Source organism: Vigna umbellata, chromosome 2 (genome assembly GCF_029865625.1).
Source record: "Vigna umbellata cultivar VRB3 chromosome 2, Vumbellata_1.0, whole genome shotgun sequence".
NCBI classification, from domain to species: domain Eukaryota; kingdom Viridiplantae; phylum Streptophyta; class Magnoliopsida; order Fabales; family Fabaceae; genus Vigna; species Vigna umbellata.
The window spans coordinates 39491217-39510397 of NC_142166.1; the positions used below are offsets into that span (position 1 = coordinate 39491217).

Here is a 19181-nt window from a genome sequence, read left to right on the forward strand (position 1 = left end):
AAAGGTTTAAGCACACGTGTGACCGCTCGCGTCGTCCTTGTGCTAAAAACCTTTTCTTCTTCTTAAATAAAATTTACAAAAATATGTTTTAAAGGTTGAACACTCGTGTGATCGCTCGCATCGTCCTAGTGTTCGATACCTTTCTCTCTTATTTATGTAATATTAAACGAGGGTATGAGTGCTCGTGCGATCGTCCGCATCAGCCTAGCACTCAATACTTTTTAGTTTTCCTAAATAAGTAAATAACGATATGAGTGCTCGTGTGATCGTTCGCATCGTCCTAGTGCTTAATATCGTTATCTCTCTTTTCAAAAATAATTAAAAATATTTAAATATCATTTTAAAGGTATGGGTACTCGTGCGACCGTTCGCGTCGGCCTAGTACTCATTACCTTCTCGAAAATATTAAAAACATAAAAATCTCCAAAAATTAAAAACATATGCTTTTCCAAACAACAAACAATCTTTTAGCTAGAACTACGTAACCCTGATTTCTCATTTTGAATGAGAATACGTAGGAGCAAGGTCAATCCTTGTCGGGCCCAAAAAACTAAAAAATATATTTTGTTTCTTTAGAGTTTTATTTTAGGGGATAGTTAAACATTTTGAAAACCACATCATATTCGTGCATTTAGTTAAAGGTACTGCCTTAGGGCAGGCGTTGTGGGGTGCTAACACCTTCCCCACGCGTAACTGACTCCCGAACCCAATCTTTGGTTTTCGTGGACCGTGCCTTATCATTTTGAGGTTTTTCCATAGTTTTCCATAATAAACTATGGTGGCGACTCCAAATCTCTTTTTAAAACCCGTTTCTATTTTGGATCGTCGTCCCGTCGCGATTCCGGTTGCGACAGATGGCGACTCCACTGGGGAATGCTAGAGAGTCGAGCCATTTAATTAGATGCGCGAATTCGATGTGGTTTTGCTTTGTGTTTTTCTTTCCCTTTTCTCTATCTATGTGTGATATTTGGAATAACTGCAATAACTGTGGAATATTGAACCCTAGGGTAGACAATATGTTTATATCTGCCTGGGAATTTTTCCGGTTGTTTTGCAGGTGAGGGTTTGGGTGTGCATAATTTCCTCCCTTCACACACACATTTTTGGCATATCATGAGTGGGGCCCTATACCCGGGTCTGAGCGTAGCTTAGAATTAGAGGAGTTGTGTAGCGGTGTCACTCTGGGATGTACTTCCTGTTTGGCTATCGTGAGAACTCCAGCTAGAGTCTGTTCTCTTCATATGTGTTTTCACACCTAGTTGATTACTCGACTGTTGTGGAAATGCTATGAAGGGGGCCATAGCTCTAGTGACCTTTGACCTTTAGGTTCAGGGAACCATCCTTGTGAGATTGCATATACTTGACCTTGAACTCAAAGCAGTGAACCTTTGGTAGGGCACGATGGGAGGAATATATGCTTCTGTAACCCTCACGCTGTTCGTTTTTTTATGATATTACATTTCATACCATGCATGTGTTTTGTTTTGTCATGTTATTTTATTATCATGCATCATATTCATACATCATTTAGTAACATGTTAATTTTAAGGGAAATCACAGGTACCTACTTGACTTCATACGAGATGGATGTTAACACAAGATCCGATGCTACACAGCACACCGACTCTTCCGATTTAAGAAAGAAGTATAGTCTAAGGACTCATGTTGGAAACTTGACCGGGCTGATAAACTTGGGCAAAAGGCTTAAGACTATAAAGAGAGAAACCTTTCAGAGAAGATATGGAAATTTGTTGAATTTAATGGAGGTTGAAGTACAAATACCCGCTATCACAGCCTTGGCACAATATTATGATTCTCCGCTTCGATGTTTCACATTTCAAGACTTTCAGTTGGCGCCAACCATAGAGGAGTTCGAGCATATCTTGGGTTTGCCATTGGAGGGCACCACTCCCTATCAACATTTAGAGCATCATGCCTCTATACCCACTATTGCTACCATCATGAAATTACATCCCAAGGAGCTTGAAGACAGGATGATGATGAGGAATCAAGTGCATGGGTTATCACAGGGATATCTAGAGCAGTATTTACATCATCTGGCTGATAAAGAGGATTGGGAAACTTTCATGGATGTATTAGCCCTCACCATATATGGCATTGTCTTGTTTCCCAAAATAGAAGAATTTGTGGATTACACCGCGATAGACGTCTTCGTGGCGAGTAAAACCAGATCAGAGAATCCTGTAACAGCAATTCTTGCGGATGTTTATGGGACTTTGAGTTTTTGCCATGAGAGAAAAGGAAAGAAGATTCTATGTTGCTTACCGGCGTTGTATACATGGATGACAACGCGCGTGTTTAAGGAAATGGTCGACGTTAAGAGTCTATCGGAGACTTTGTCACACCAAGGGCTTAAAGGTAAAGGAGGAAACGATTGGGCCCGATTCCTTGCCGGCTTGAACGAAAGAAGTATAAAATGGCGCCTTCCTTGGCTCGGAAATAAACTGGCTATACAACATTGTGGTAGTTTTCCTAATGTGCCTCTCATAGGTGCCCGGTACTGTATAAATTACAACCCTCTTTTGGTGCAAAGACAATTTGGGCATCCCATGAAAGGGGCACCTTCATCAGATTACCTTGCTACCCTACTCATTTATTACGAAGACGGGCATTTCATCGAACTGTTAAGAAAGGTTAAAAGCGCCTGGGAAAATGTTGTTCGAGCAGAGAAGGACTTGAGGGATGGAGTAGTGGATAGCAGTGTTAGTTATCACACCTGGATTCTGGAGAGAGTGAAAGTAGTCAAGCTGCCTTTCAAGCCGATCAAGGATCAATCAGCTAGTGAAGGACCATCCCAAGCCCCAGAAAGTGAAGAGGTGCAACAATTGAAGGCTGAGATGGAGAAATTGAAGGTGAGGAATGCTAGGTTGGAAAATGAATTGCAAAGGGCGCGTAATGATCTTGTGGATATGAAAAATGATAATGATGAAAAGTCGCGGGCTTATGAAAACCTTGTCAAAAGCCAGAAAGCTGAGAGGGATTACACATTTCGAGTGAAACAGGATCTAGCTGCCGCGAGTAAGGAATTATCCATGAGGGTAAATGAGAAGAAGGTGGCTTTAGAAGAGGGAAAGGAGTGGAAGCACCTCTACGAAGAAGCCAAAAGAGATAAACGAGAAGCCCTGAAGAGATTAAGAGAAGCACAGATTCAGATAGAAAAAGCGGGGCATGAGATGAAAGAGATGGCCATGTCGTTTGAGGCGGATATGAATAGGGAGCGTTGGAAGCTAACAGAAGCAGAGGAAGAGCATCGAACTCTGATAAAACAAATGGAGGAATATATCGAGGAACAGGAGGAGCGATGGAGATCGATAGATTTTGAAGAAAGGCATCAGGCCTTGATAAAGCGAATGGAAGAGCACATCGCCGAGCAAGAAATGGCTGTAAAGCACTGGAAGGAAAGATTCTCTCAGTTGGCTGCTTTGGCAAACGGGGCAATTGAAGACATCCCCAGGATGGTGTCGAATGCTGAAGCAAGCACTCATTTTTGTAACTCACCAGCGGAAATAGAATTGTTTATTAATCATTGTAAATGGTTGGTGGGAGAAATGAAATCTTTCATTGCCCGGGCGCGGGATTGATGTACATCGGAATTATGTGTTTTGTTCCTTAGACTATGTAATGGATCAAATTTCCTTTAAATGAAAGATAAGGGATGTTTGTTGGTATCGGCTTGTGTTAATTTTCCATCAGTATTGTCATCGTTATCCTGTGATTTCCACTTATCACTAGCATGCATCATGTTTTCTTTTGTTTTGCATTTTTCATTCTTATCAAATTTAATTTAATAAAAAAAAATAATAATAATCAGCAGTACAAGTGAGAAAACAACGGCAAATTTTCCACGACATCCGTACAGGACCAGAGCTAACTCAAAGGTCATGGAGAATTGGGAGCAGTCACACGAATCTATTAAGGCCGATGTCAACCAGTTGAAGGATCAGATGGCCCAGATTTTGGCGGCTCTCGAAGCCCTGAAGACTACGGGAGGGGCGACGCCTGCGCAAGTCGAGGGAAGTGCTCAATATTACCCTCCGGTGTTCAGTTCTGGGAGCCAATCTGTTCCGTTCCCAATGTATGGATTACCTCCAGGTTACACCCCACCTGTGGGAGAATACACAGAAGGGGAGCAGGCTTCATTCTCTTTCCCTACCACTGTCAACATACCGCCAATCAGTATTCAGGGACCTGTTGTAATGTCCGCACCCATGGTAAATGAAGGAATGCATGCAAGCATGTCTGATGGAATACGAGTAACTCCGGTGCCGCCTGTGATTACCGGAGAGGGCTTTTCTACAGGGGCTGCACCACATACCTCGTTTCAGGGGGTAACTAGTAATGTTGATGGGGCGAAGGATAAACTGGAGAGCCTAGAGGCAAGATTGAGGGCTGTGGAGGGGTATGAAAGTTATGGATTTGGGGATGTTTCTAGATTGAGCTTGGTTCCTGGCGTCAAAATCCCACATAAGTTCAAGGCGCCAGATTTTGAGAAGTATAAGGGAAATACATGCCCAAAGAGCCATCTAACCATGTTTTGCAGAAAGATGGCTGCATATGCTTATGATGAGCAGCTGCTCATTCATGTTTTTCAAGATAGTTTGGCTGGAGTGGCGTTAAACTGGTATACCCATTTGGAGCCGACTCGTATTCGTTGTTGGGCAGACTTGGCTGATGCTTTTGTGAAGCAGTACATATACAATACACATGTCGCGCCAGATCGTTTGCAGCTGCAAAACATGTCGAAGAAAGACAACGAAACTTTTAAGGAGTATGCTCAGCGGTGGAGGGAATTGGCTGCACAAGTTGAGCCACCTTTGTATGATAAAGAAATGGTGGCAATGTTTGTAAATACGCTCCAACCACCATTTTACGAACATATGGTGGGAAATGTATCTTCAAATTTTGCCGATATCATTGTGATAGGCGAGCGGATAGAGATCGGGTTGAAAAATGGGAAGATTGCATATGGCTCGTCGGCGGTTGCAAATTCTAAAAAACCCAATTTCAACTCAGGAAAAAGAAAGGAAGGAGATGTGCATGCAACATCTGCAACTCCCGTGTGGAGAGGTCAGGCTCCCACTCATAACTATCGACCATACTGGGGTCAACATCCACAGGCAGCTAACGCGTCATTTGGTCATCAAATTAGGCCTCAACAACAACCAGGGTACTATCAACCACCACATAGCCCGACGAATAATTGGAGGGGAGGGGCAAATGTAGGTTCCAATGTGAATGCGGGTCCAAATACTTATCCAAGAAGGAACCAAGAAAGAAATTATGTTAACTTTACCCCAATTCCTACAACTTATACGGAATTATTGCCTCATCTTATCAAACAAGGTCTGGTTGTCGTTTGTCCCCTGAGACCTTTGCAGCCTCCGTACCCAAGAGGCTATGATGCAGAGGCAAAGTGTAGTTATCATGGAGGGGCCGCTGGTCATTCCACTGAGAGGTGTCTTGCTTTCAAGCATAAAGTGCAGACTCTAATTGATTCTGGGTGGTTAAAGTTCCAAGAGGATAAGCCTAGTATCGAGGCCAATCCTTTATCGGGGCATGGAAGTGCTTCGACGAATGCTGTCGAAGTGAAAGAGCATGTGCTGGTGAGAAATGTGAAAGAAGTCAGGAGCTCTAGGAGGTTTATTTTGGAGGCATTGCTGAAAGTGGGTATCTTGAAGGGTAATTATGATGAGAGTATGGCATGCGCGCTCCACCCCGATGATGAGCACTCTATTGAGGAGTGTGTTAAGTTTGAAGAAATTTTGCAAGACCTGCTAGATCGTGGTCTGATGCAGGTATGTTACAAGAATGAGGAGGGAGATGTATTTGCACAGACTGGTGATGAATCCGGTATGATTTTACCAGAACCATTAGTGATTCGTTTCACTAAGACTACTTCTATCCCACCAACTCAAGGAAGGTCGCCCGTTGTTATCCGTGTACCAGCTCCTTTTCCTTACAAAAACGAAAAAGTCGTCCCATGGAGATATGGGACGCATGCGTCAAGCGAAGAACAAAGCATTGACCCTGCCGTCAAAAACATATCAGGGATAGGTGGAATGACTAGGAGTGGTCGAATTTTCACGTCACCAGAGTTGGCACGAGAAAGGGTTAATGATAAAGAAACAACGATGGCTGCGAAAGCAAAAGAATTCTTAAAGGGGAAGGGTGCACAGACAGAGGAGATCCCTGACAAGGAAGAGAAAAGAAAAGTTTCTGAAGAGGAGGCTTGTGAATTTTTAAAATTCATACAACAAAGTGAATATAAGGTGGTGGAACAGTTAAACCGTATGCCTGCTCGTATATCCTTGTTAGACTTGCTCATGCATTCGACATCACACAGAAAGTTGCTAATGAAGATACTCAGTGAGGCTCACGTGGAGCAAGGTATTTCGTTGAATAAATTCGAAGGTATTGTTGGCAATATTGTTGCTAATAATTATCTCACCTTTACGGATGAAGAGATACCTGCTGAGGGAAGAGGGCATAACAAGGCTCTTCACGTCTCTGTGAAATGCCTGGATCATGTTATTGCGCGTGTTTTAGTGGACAATGGGTCCTCCTTGAATGTCATGCCGAAAGCAACTCTGGAAAAGCTACCTTGCGAAGGAATGCATATGAGGCCAAGTTCAATGATTGTGAGGGCTTTTGATGGCAGTAAAAGAGAAGTGATGGGAGAAGTGGATTTACCAATGCAAGTTGGCCCATGCGTTTTTCAAATAACATTCCAGGTTATGGATATCCTGCCAGCTTATAGTTGTCTATTGGGGCGCCCATGGATTCATTCGGCGGGAGTTGTGCCTTCTACACTACACCAGAAGTTGAAGTATGTGATAGGAGATAAGCTGGTGATAGTATCAGGAGAAGAGGATCTTCTGGTGAGTGGACCATCATCCACGCGCTACATCGAGGCGGCTGAAGAAGCTCTCGAGACAGCCTTCCAATCGTTGGAAATTGTGGGAAATGCTTGTGTGGAACCGTTTCCAATAAATCCTCATCTATCATGTGCTTCTATTATGATGGCCAAGATTATGCTAAGAGAGGGCTATATATATGGGGAAGGTTTGGGCAAATATCGGCAGGGGCGAGCATTCCCTCTAGAAATCGTTGAAAATAAGAACAGATATGGCTTGGGGTACAAACCTACCAAGGAAGACAGGAAAAGGGTGATTGAAGAAAGAAAAGAGCGCAGTCTGGCCCGTGCAGAAAGACGAGGGCCCAGAGAGAGCAAAATTCACATTGTTGACATCAAGGAAAGCTTCCACAGTGCTGGGTGGATCAACACTGGCCAGATAGCAGCCGTGGAAGATGAAGAAAGGCCTCAAAGTTCGAGCTTTGTGTGGGCTTGCTCCCCTGATACTCAACTCAACAATTGGGAAACACTGGATTTACCTGTGATGCTTAATGTGAACAAAATGTAATAGTTTTAATTAAGCTTATAGTTTCGATTGGGGCTTTAGAACTGAAGTTTTGTGGATTGATTTTTTTTACTTTTCACTCAGCGTGATAATAAAGTTGCATTTCATCATCATTTGGCATGTTTCTTTGTTTATCTTATTTATTTATACTTTTTCATAAATTTAAATGATGCAGATGTGACAATGATTGTTTTGAAAATAATGATATCAATGTTCCTAATTTTGAGCACCCTATCAATAATACGGAAGATGATTTCGAAGATGATGTGGAACCCTCTCCGGAATTGTTGAGATTAGTGGAACAAGAATCTAAGGAGATAAAACCCCATCAGGAGGAGATTGAAATACTCAACTTGGGAGAGAAGGATGAGATAAAGGAAGTGAAAATTGGTACTAGTATGAAAACTGAAGTGAGGGAAAAATTGTGTGTCCTGTTGAAGGAGTTTAAAGATGTGTTCGCGTGGTCTTACAATGACATGCCGGGTCTAGATACCGATATTGTGCAGCATAGACTCCCACTCAAGCCGGAATGCCCTCCAGTCAAGCAAAAATTGAGAAGAATGAAGCCGGAAATGTCCCTAAAAATTAAAGAAGAAGTCCAAAAGCAATTTGACGCAGGATTTTTGGCCGTGGCAAGATACCCACAATGGGTAGCGAATGTTGTACGAGTGCCTAAGAAGGATGGGAAGGTTCAAATGTGTGTTGACTATCGTGATTTGAATCGTGCAAGTCCGAAGGATAATTTCCCGTTACCACACATCGATACTCTGGTTGATAATACGGCCAAATTTTCGTTATTTTCGTTCATGGATGGATTCTCGGGATATAATCAAATTAAAATGGCACCAGAAGATATGGAAAAGACTACTTTTATTACATTGTGGGGCACATTTTGTTATAAAGTGATGTCTTTTGGACTCAAGAATGCTGGGGCAACATATCAAAGGGCGATGGTGGCACTTTTCCATGATATGATGCACAAGGAGATTGAAGTTTATGTGGACGACATGATCGCGAAGTCCGAATCAGAAGAAGAACACGTCCTCAACTTGAGAAAGTTATTCGAGAGATTGAGGAAGTATAAGCTTAGGCTGAATCCCGCCAAATGTACATTTGGAGTGAAATCCGGGAAATTGTTGGGCTTTATTGTCAGCCAGAGGGGGATAGAGGTGGATCCAGACAAAGTGCGAGCGATAATGGAAATGCCTGCACCTAGAACGGAAAAAGAAGTTCGAGGGTTTTTGGGTAGATTGAATTACATTGCTAGATTCATCTCCCACTTAACTGCTACTTGTGAACCACTGTTCAAGTTGTTACGAAAGAATCAGGCTGTGGTGTGGAATGAGGATTGTCAGGCCGCTTTTGAGAGAGTCAAACAATACTTACAAAACCCTCCTGTATTACGTCCACCAGAACCAGGAAGGCCACTCATTTTGTATTTGACTGTATTGGACAAGTCAATGGGTTGTGTGTTGGGTCAGCATGATGAGGATGGCAAAAGAGAGCACGCTATATATTACTTGAGCAAGAAGTTCACAGACTGCGAACAACGATATTCATCGTTAGAGCGGACTTGCTGCGCATTGGCGTGGGCCGCTCATCGTTTAAGGCAATACATGTTGAGTCATTCCACATGGTTGATATCCAAGATGGATCCTATCAAGTATATTTTCGAAAAGCCTGCTCTTACTGGAAGGATAGCTCGATGGCAGATGCTATTGTCAGAGTACGACATCGTATATGTCACTCAAAAATCTGTCAAGGGTAGCGCACTAGCAGAATACCTGGCTCATCAACCCCTTTGTGATTATCAACCAATGCAACCTGAATTTCCTGATGAGGATATCATGGCTCTATTCGAAGAGAACAAAGAAGACCGAAACGAAAAAGCGTGGACGGTGTTATTCAACGGAGCCTCGAATGTGATGGGACATGGAATAGGGGCAGTGCTTATCTCCCCAGAGCGTCAGTATATACCAATGACGGCAAGGTTGTGTTTTAGCTGCACAAATAACATCGCTGAATATGAAGCCTGTGCCATGGGTATTCGAGCAGCAATTGAGTCTAAGGCAAAAATTCTGGACGTATATGGAGATTCGGCTTTGGTCATCCATCAATTGAAGGGAGAATGGGAGACTAGGGATACTAAATTAATTCCCTATCAAGCTTACATTAGGGGATTAATTGAGTATTTCGATTCCATTACGTTTAATCATATACCGCGAGAAGATAATCAATTAGCAGACGCATTGGCTACCTTGTCATCGATGTTTGAAGTTGATCAAGATGCAGAATTGCCAAGGATTGAAATGAAGAGTCATGCGAAGCCAGCGTATTGTCATTTCATCGAAGAGGAGGTAGATGGTAAACCCTGGTACTTTGATATCAAGCATTATCTTAGGACCCGAGAATATCCAGAGAAGGCATCAGAAAACGACAAAAGGGCGTTAAGGAGGTTGGTTGGCGGTTTCATTTTGAGTGGGGATATTCTATATAAGAGGAACCATGACATGGTTCTCCTTAGATGCGTAGATGCAAAAGAAGCCGAGCTGATACTAAAAGAAGTACACGAGGGTACATTTGGCACGCACATGAATGGGCACTCAATGGCCAGGAAGATACTGAGAGCGGGGTATTTTTGGTTGACTATGGAAAATGATTGTTGTACACATGTGAGGAAGTGTGAGAAATGCCAGGTATACGCAAGTAATATCAATGTTCCACCCACGACCTTGAACGTGTTGTCTGCACCATGGCCCTTTTCGATGTGGGGAATAGATGTCATCGGAGCTATAGAGCCAAAGGCATCAAATGGACACCGTTTCATATTAGTTGCAATCGATTACTTCACAAAATGGGTTGAGGCCGCTTCTTATGCTAATGTGACTAGAAAGGTAGTGACCAAGTTCATAAAAAGGGAGTTGATTTGCAGATACGGGATCCCTAACAGGATCATCACTGATAATGCCACTAACTTGAACAACCAGATGATGACAGAGTTATGTGAGGAGTTCAAAATTCATCATCTTAATTCTTCTCCTTATCGTCCAAAGATGAATGGGGCAGTAGAGGCTGCTAACAAAAATATCAAGAAGATTGTGCAGAAAATGGTGGTCACGTATAAGGATTGGCATGAAATGCTTCCTTTTGCTTTACATGGTTATCGCACTTCGGTACGAACATCGACTGGGGCAACGCCTTTCTCGCTTGTATATGGAATGGAGGCAGTACTTCCGTTTGAAGTGGAAATTCCGTCCTTACGAGTTTTAATGGAAACCCAATTAGAAGAGGCTGAGTGGGTCCAAGCTCGTTTCGACCAGCTCAATCTCATCGATGAAAAAAGACTAACAGCAGTATGCCATGGACAATTGTATCAAAGAAGAATGAAGAAGGCATTTGACAAAAAGGTACACCCAAGAGAATTTCGTGAAGGTGAGCTGGTGTTGAAGAAGATTCTACCCATACAGAAGGATCATAGAGGCAAATGGACTCCAAATTATGAAGGGCCATTTGTAGTGAAGAAAGCATTTTCTGGTGGGGCACTAATTCTCACGAAAATGGACGGAGAGGAGTTACCATTGCCAGTTAATTCTGATGCAGTAAAAAAGTTTTACGCATGATGATTCCGTGATAGTGGTTGCCATTAAGGGGATGTTGATATTATCGTTAAAGATTATTGTACTCTGTGTTTTTTTTAATAAATGAAGTTCACGCGAATTCATTCATATTTTGGTTGTTTGCATTCCATCTGAAATATTGCATGTCACGCTGAGCTGTTAAGTAGTCAAAGGAAAATGAAAATGAAAATAAATAAGCGCTTGTTGATAAAAGCATCACAGGTATATCAAGTTGGTGAGCTCGGTCCTGGAGGATGTCGAAAAAGGAAAACAAAAAAAGAAGATCACATGTTGAGTTTGTTGTTAATAAAGTTGTCAAGGACATAGTATTTTCGAAAAGAGGGTTCTGAAAAAATACCGTTGGTGAGCCCTTTCCTGATTCAAGGTTTTGGGTGTAACCGGTGTTCTTTTCTTGATAAAGCATCTGCATTCACATTACTTGAACCCTAATTTTTTTGTTTCCCATAAGACGAAAGATTTCGCCATATGCCTAATATTGGGGCAGTTTTCATCATGTTACATATCACCGATAATCCGTTGATTAGGGAGATATTCAAAAAATAAAAAAAAAATAAAAAGTAAAAAAAAATAATAATAATAAAAAAAAAAGAAGGAGAAAACAAAGGAAAAATGAAGTTGATGTGTCAAGCACTACATAGTTTCGTTTCAGGTTTAAATTCAAGAGAAAGTCAGACAAACAAGATTCGGAGTGACGTGTGGCCATTTTTCATTATCCAATCGTCAAAAGCAGTTCATTCAATTGCACCCCTTTTGAGCCAAAATTCGTAATTGTTTTTATCACCCTATACAAGAATCATTAGCATGTCGACGTCAATTTGAAAGGGTACATCATAAGCATCCAAAGTTGAAAAAAATGATGAATGAAAAGGAGAGTATCATAAAAGGACCACAACAGGGGCAACGAAAAGAATGATCCAAAGGGAAAGAAAGAAAAAACAACAATAAATATGCTTGAAGTTCAAATCCCTAAGGACAATTGACTGGGCACCCTGCAAATGATTCTTGTTTAAAGACTTTAACCGTCAAACACTTATTTGGGCCTTTGTTATCCTTTCTTTCAAAACCCTTTGACCTTTAGCCACAGTACAAGCCAATAAAAGTCCACACTGACTGAAGACTGTTGGTCCTAATCTTTCTCACGAATTTAACTTTGAAACAAAATGATGTGATGAACGACACAATTCAGTGTTATTTTCAAAAAAAAAGAAAAAAAAAAAGGAAAAAAAAAAAGAAAAAAAAAAAAGAAAAAAAAAACGTCTCCCTGTCAATCGAAGGTCATCCAATTTGGGGGAATCCTACATACCCAAATCTTTTCACTTTTCCATTGTGCAAAATTGGGGCAGTATGGGAGCACAACATGTTAATAGCACTTGTCCCCAAAGGAGGGACACACATACGTTAATCATTATTCATTTGCTTTTCATAACCATTCTTCCACATTCTACAGGGTTCAAGTTAATTTGGATTGCAAAAAGCGATAAAAAGAATTTTAACTCAGGGTTACACTTTCTTCCTGCTCATCAAAGGGTTCTATACCTATCAACGTTGTTTGTTAGGAATGCGTTTTGAACGTACATCGTGTTTGATGACAATATTAACAATGGATTCCAAGCATGGAATTTTTAAAAAAAAAAAAAAAATGATGAAAAGCGAGAGTAAAAGAAAAGAACAAAATGAAAGTCTCGTGTGTCTATGCATTCATGCATCATCATGACATAACATCATCTCAGAGGAAGTGAGGAGAATTGTTTGCAAAATCTTCATGTTTAACTCGGCATTTACCAACTTTTCAAAGCTACAAATCCAGGTTTTAATTTTCTGTTATCGACCCTCTGCATGGCAATGGTCGGATTTAATTTCTGTTCTGTGAGTTTGGCCCTCTGCGAGGCAATGGTCAAATCCAGGTTTTAATTTTCTGTTATCGACCCTCTGCATGGCAATGGTCGGATTTAAATTTCTGTTCTGTGAGTTTGGCCCTCTGCGAGGCAATGGTCAAATCCAGGTTTTAATTTTCTGTTATCGACCCTCTGCATGGCAATGGTCGGATTTAAATTTCTGTTCTGTGAGTTTGGCCCTCTGCGAGGCAATGGTCAAATCCAGGTTTTAATTTTCTGTTATCGACCCTCTGCATGGCAATGGTCGGATTTAAATTTCTGTTCTGTGAGTTTGGCCCTCTGCGAGGCAATGGTCAAATCCAGGTTTTAATTTTCTGTTATCGACCCTCTGCATGGCAATGGTCGGATTTAAATTTCTGTTCTGTGAGTTTGGCCCTCTGCGAGGCAATGGTCAAATCCAGGTTTTAATTTTCTGTTATCGACCCTCTGCATGGCAATGGTCGGATTTAAATTTTTGTTCTGTGAGTTTGGCCCTCTGCGAGGCAATGGTCAAATCCAGGTTTTAATTTTCTGGTATCGACCCTCTGCATGGCAATGGTCGGATTTAAATTTCTGTTCTGTGAGTTTGGCCCTCTGCGAGGCAATGGTCAAATCCAGGTTTTAATTTTCTGGTATCGACCCTCTGCATGGCAATGGTCGGATTTAAATTTCTGTTCTGTGAGTTTGGCCCTCTGCGAGGCAATGGTCAAATCCAGGTTTTAGTTTTTGTTACTGATACTTTACTTGACATTGGTCATTTGGCATCGTGACTTGAATTATTTTGTTCGTTTTCTTTCATGATTGAAACCCAGACAAAATTAGTGTCTTTATCTTTACTTAGCTTTACTTAAATAATACGAAAATATTAAATTTTCATATTATTTAGTAATATCTAAGTAAAGAGGGGCAGCTGTCAACACCCAATTTTGTCCGGGTTGAAACAATGTGTTTTTATTGGCTTTTATTTTATTTTTATTCTTTTTTTTTTATGTATTTAGATTTTTTTGCTTTTAATTTTTTCTATTTTATTTCTTATTTTCAATTTGTTTTAATAGTGTTAATTAATCAAAATAATTAAAAAATTGAAAAATAAAATTAAAATTAAAAATAAAGTAAAAAAATAAATAAAATAAAATTGGAAAAAGTAAAAAAATAGAAAAAAGGGAGAAAACGTGGGAAATGGGAGAAGAGACGTGTCTCAGCAGGGGAGACCAGGTTGTTACAAGAGAATAATTCCAAGATTTTGGGGAGCAGAATTGGATTTTGTTGGGATCAGAGAGAGAGAATAGAAAGGAGGAGGGCACACGGGGGACCTTCGTCTGGGGATCATCATCCAGATTCACCATTTTTACCTGGAGAAAAAGATAGACGCCAGCAAAAGGAGGAGGAAAAAACTCATTGGAGACGCAAGGTTGGCAGTGGCAATCGAAAGGTAAGTAATATCTAACACTCCTTGTTCTACTGAGTGGGTTACTGGTTCATGAGCATATCTCCGATTGTTGTTAAATTTGTATATGAATATTGTTGAATGCACTGGATATTGGTATATGTTCGTTATTACCAAACATCTTCAATCTTCACCTCCAACACTTGATTTCCAATATCCATGATCATCTTCATTCCCTGCTGCATATTCCACCCATCATCACGGTCTCGCAAACTTGGTACTCCTCCATTTACTCAACCAAACCTCATTCCCTCATTCACTCATCAACCATCATCCTCAACCTGCATTATACAAAGCCACAGTCTAGAACAATGACCAATTTCCAGCATCCAAACACAAGCCCATACTTTACCTTCACTGAGCCAAAACAGGGATTGACCACTGTGTCGTTCACTGTCGCCTTCAACCGCGCAACACCGATCTTCCTTTCCATTCATTCTTGTTCAATCTAGGAAGAGGCACACGCCACCACCTTCAGGCTCACCATCCCGTTGTAGGACACTAGATTAGGGTAGTGGTGCTGAGGGGAAGAGGAGAAGGTTCTCTGTGCTATTCTCGGTGAATCGGACGACGGCTTCGGCGGCAGGCGACGCTACTGGCAACGCCATAGACGACGTTTCGCGGTGATCGATTTGAAGAAGTATTGGCACATGTGCGGCGGAGGAAGACCCTCCCTGAAGATCAATGTTTTCGAAAAGAGAAGAGCGGAGAAGGTGGTGTCTTGGCTGACGGTGGTTCTGGTGGTGCGAAGGGGTCGCCCGTGAAGCCAAGGCGCGTTCTGTTTGAGGTGACGGTGGTCGGCCATGGCAGAGGTGGTGATCAGTTGTGGTGATTGAACAAGAAACCTTGAATCTCTGGAGAAGGTGCAAACCGGCTTGAAGGAGTGAGAATGAGGATGAATCTCTGAACCCCTAGGAAATTCTAGGTTAGAAGCATTGGACTGGGCCAGGCCCAGAAATGAACGTACGTCCGGGAACATTCAGCCTTTTTTTGACCGTTCGTTCAACATTCCAAATGAACGAGCGCTCGTTATCTAAACGAGCTAACGCTCGTTATCCTTAAGCCTTTTTGAGCGTTCGTTTCTCACCAATGAGCGGTCGTTATCTAAACGAGCGAACGCTCGTTAACCTTAAGCTTTTTTTGAGCGTTCGTTCCTCACCAACGAGCGCTCGTTATCTAAACGAGCGAGCGCTCGTTAACCTTAAGCCTTTTTGACCGTTCGTTAACCATTCCAAACGAACGAGCGCTCGTTATCCAAACAAGCGAACACTCGCCTTTTTGACCGTTCGTTCAACATTCTCACCAAACGAGTGAACGCTCGTTAACCTTAAGCCTTTTTGACCGTTCGTTAACCATTCCAAACGAACGAGCGCTCGTTATCCAAACGAGCGAACGCTCGCCTTTTTGACCGTTCGTTCAACATTCTCACCAAACGAGTGAACGCTCGTTATCCTTCAGCCTTTTTTACCGTTCGTTAAACATTCCAAACGAACGAGCGCTCGTTATCCAAACGAGCGAACGCTCGCCTTTTTGACCGTTCGTTCAACATTCCAAATGAACGAGCGCTCGTTATCTAAACGAGCGAACGCTCGTTAACCTTAAGCCTTTTTGACCGTTCGTTCAACATTCTCACCAAACGAGCGAACGCTCGTTCTCTTTAAGCTTTTTGACCGTTCGTTCAAATCTTCTCCCTGAAGAGCGCTCGTTATCCAAACGAACGAGCGTTCGTTTCCGAACCAATGAACGCTCGTTACTCAGCCTCAATTTCTCAACATCCGTTCGCCATGCCTTCAACGAGCGTTTGTTATTGAGCCTTCGTTCTCAACGTCCGTTCATCATATCTCTCGACGAACGCTCATCATTCAGCTCACATTTCTAAACGTCCGTCCGTTATGTTCCCCAATGGACGTTCGTCCTCTCCCCCAACGAACGTTCGTTCTTTACCTAACGAACGCTCGTTATTCTGAATCTCTTCCCAGCGTCCGTTCAGCCTCTCAATTTTCTTTTGTTTATTTATTTTTCTTTATTGTCTTATTTTATTTTGTTCTATTTATTTATTTTAGACATTTACTTATCCTAAAATATATATTTAATAATACAATATTGATAGTTTAAATAAAAAGAATTTACAAGAAATACGTTTTAAAGGTTTAAGCACACGTGTGACCGCTCGCGTCGTCCTTGTGCTAAAAACCTTTTCTTCTTTTCTTAAGTAAAATTTCAAAAATATGTTTTAAAGGTTTAAGCACACGTGTGACCGCTCGCGTCGTCCTTGTGCTAAAAACCTTCTCTTCTCCTTAAAAAAAAAATTTTCAAAAATATGTTTTAAAGGTTGAAGCACACGTGTGACCGCTCGCGTCGTCCTTGTGCTAAAAACCTTCTCTTCTCCTTAAATAAATTTCAAAAAAATACGTTTTAAAGGTTTAAGCACACGTGTGACCGCTCGCGTCGTCCTTGTGCTAAAAACCTTTTCTTCTTTTCTTAAGTAAAATTTCAAAAATATGTTTTAAAGGTTTAAGCACACGTGTGACCGCTCGCGTCGTCCTTGTGCTAAAAACCTTCTCTTCTCCTTAAATAAATTTCAAAAAATACGTTTTAAAGGTTTAAGCACACGTGTGACCGCTCGCGTCGTCCTTGTGCTAAAAACCTTTTCTTCTTTTCTTAAGTAAAATTTCAAAAATATGTTTTAAAGGTTTAAGCACACGTGTGACCGCTCGTGTCGTCCTTGTGCTAAAAACCTCTTCTTCTTCCTTAAATAAATATACAAAAAGTATACGTTTTAAAGGTTTAAGCACACGTGTGACCGCTCGCGTCGTCCTTGTGCTAAAAACCTTTTCTTCTTCTTAAATAAAATTTACAAAAATATGTTTTAAAGGTTGAACACTCGTGTGATCGCTCGCATCGTCCTAGTGTTCGATACCTTTCTCTCTTATTTATGTAATATTAAACGAGGGTATGAGTGCTCGTGCGATCGTCCGCATCAGCCTAGCACTCAATACTTTTTAGTTTTCCTAAATAAGTAAATAACGGTATGAGTGCTCGTGTGATCGTTCGCATCGTCCTAGTGCTTAATATCGTTATCTCTCTTTTCAAAAATAATTAAAAATATTTAAATATCATTTTAAAGGTATGAGTACTCGTGCGACCGTTCGCGTCGGCCTAGTACTCATTACCTTCTCGAAAATATTAAAAACATAAAAATCTCCAAAAATTAAAAACATATGCTTTTCCAAACAACAAACAATCTTTTAGCTAGAACTACGTAACCCTGATTTCTCATTTTGAATGAGAATACGTAGGAGCAAGGTCAATCCTTGTCGGGCCCAAAAAACTAAAAAATATATTTTGCTTCTTTAGAGTTTTATTTTAGGGGATAGTTAAACATTTTGAAAACCACATCATATTCGTGCATTTAGTTAAAGGTACTGCCTTAGGGCAGGCGTTGTGGGGTGCTAACACCTTCCCCACGCGTAACTGACTCCCGAACCCAATCTTTGGTTTTCGTGGACTGTGCTTTATCATTTTGAGGTTTTTCCATAGTTTTCCATAATAAACTATGGTGGCGACTCCAAATCTCTTTTTAAAACCCGTTTCTATTTTGGATCGTCGTCCCGTCGCGATTCCGGTTGCGACACTCCTCCTTAATGCAAATTTGATAACTCCAAGCATAATGCATAGTAGTTTAAATCTTGGTCGTGGTAATGCCTTCGCCAAAATATTTTCAATTTGGTCTTCTGTTGGACAATAATCGAGTCAAATTTGTTTATTTGTCTTTTCATCTCGAATTAAGTGATATTTAATGGCTATGTGTTTTATTCTTTGATGATGGACTGAATTTTTTGTTATTAATATTGTTGATTTGTTGTCGCAATAAATAATAGTCGGTCTATCTTGTGGTTCACCCCTTTTTTCAAGTACTCTTTGAAGCCATGTTGCTTGACTTGTGGTTTCAACAGCTGCTACATACTCTATTTCACTGTTGATTGTGTCATGGTTGCTTGCTTCTTTGATGCTCAAGATAAAACACCTTATCCTAGTGAGAAAGTGTATCATGACGTACTCTTCATGTCATCCATTGATCCTACACAATCACTATTTGTGTAGCCAATCATCCTTGAGTTAGTCATGATTTTGTACCATATACCAAACTCCTTTGTGGCTTGTAAATATCTTAAAATTCTTTTTTCTACTCCATAATGAATCTGACTTGATTTTTGCATGAATCTTGATAGAAGACTTGTAACATATATAATATTCGGTCATGTGGTGTTGAGATACATGGGACTTCCAATTAAACTCCTGTAGGGTGATGCATCTACCTTTTGTGCTCCATCATCTTTTTGTAGCTTCTTGTTTACGACCAATTATAGTGACAGGTTTACAATAATTCATCTTGAACTTCTTTAGTAAAGCTTCAATATATTTCTTTTGAGAGATAAACATACCTTCTTTTTGTTGTTTCACTTCTATATCGAGGAAATAGTTCACCAAGCCAAGGTCGTTCATTTCAAATTTCTTCATCATGTCTAATTTAAATTCTTTCATCATCTCCGTATTATTTCCTGTATATATAAGATCATCGACATATAAAGAGACAATGAGATAGTACTGACCTTGTGTCTTAATATATAGTATTGTCTCACTTTTGCCCCTCATTAATCCTTGATTGATGAAGTATTTATCAATCTTATTATACCATGCTCGAGGAGCTTGCTTTAGGCCATATAATGTTTTTTTTAGGTCTTAGTACTTTGTCTTCATTGCCTTTGTTGATGAAGCTTTG

At 40.8% G+C, this 19181-nt stretch overlaps 1 protein-coding gene across 1 annotated transcript; it reads left to right on the top strand.

Annotated features, from left to right (window-relative positions):
• The first annotated feature begins 4725 nt into the window (after nucleotides 1-4725).
• On the top strand, nucleotides 4726-18502 carry LOC148203968 (uncharacterized). The gene is made up of 5 exons (XM_088107819.1): nucleotides 4726-4789; nucleotides 4945-5429; nucleotides 5532-7347; nucleotides 9717-9894; nucleotides 18355-18502. Exons 1-5 carry the CDS (start codon nucleotides 4726-4728, stop codon nucleotides 18500-18502), a joined length of 2691 nt encoding a protein of 896 aa, XP_087963945.1.
• The last annotated feature ends 679 nt before the right edge of the window (nucleotides 18503-19181 follow it).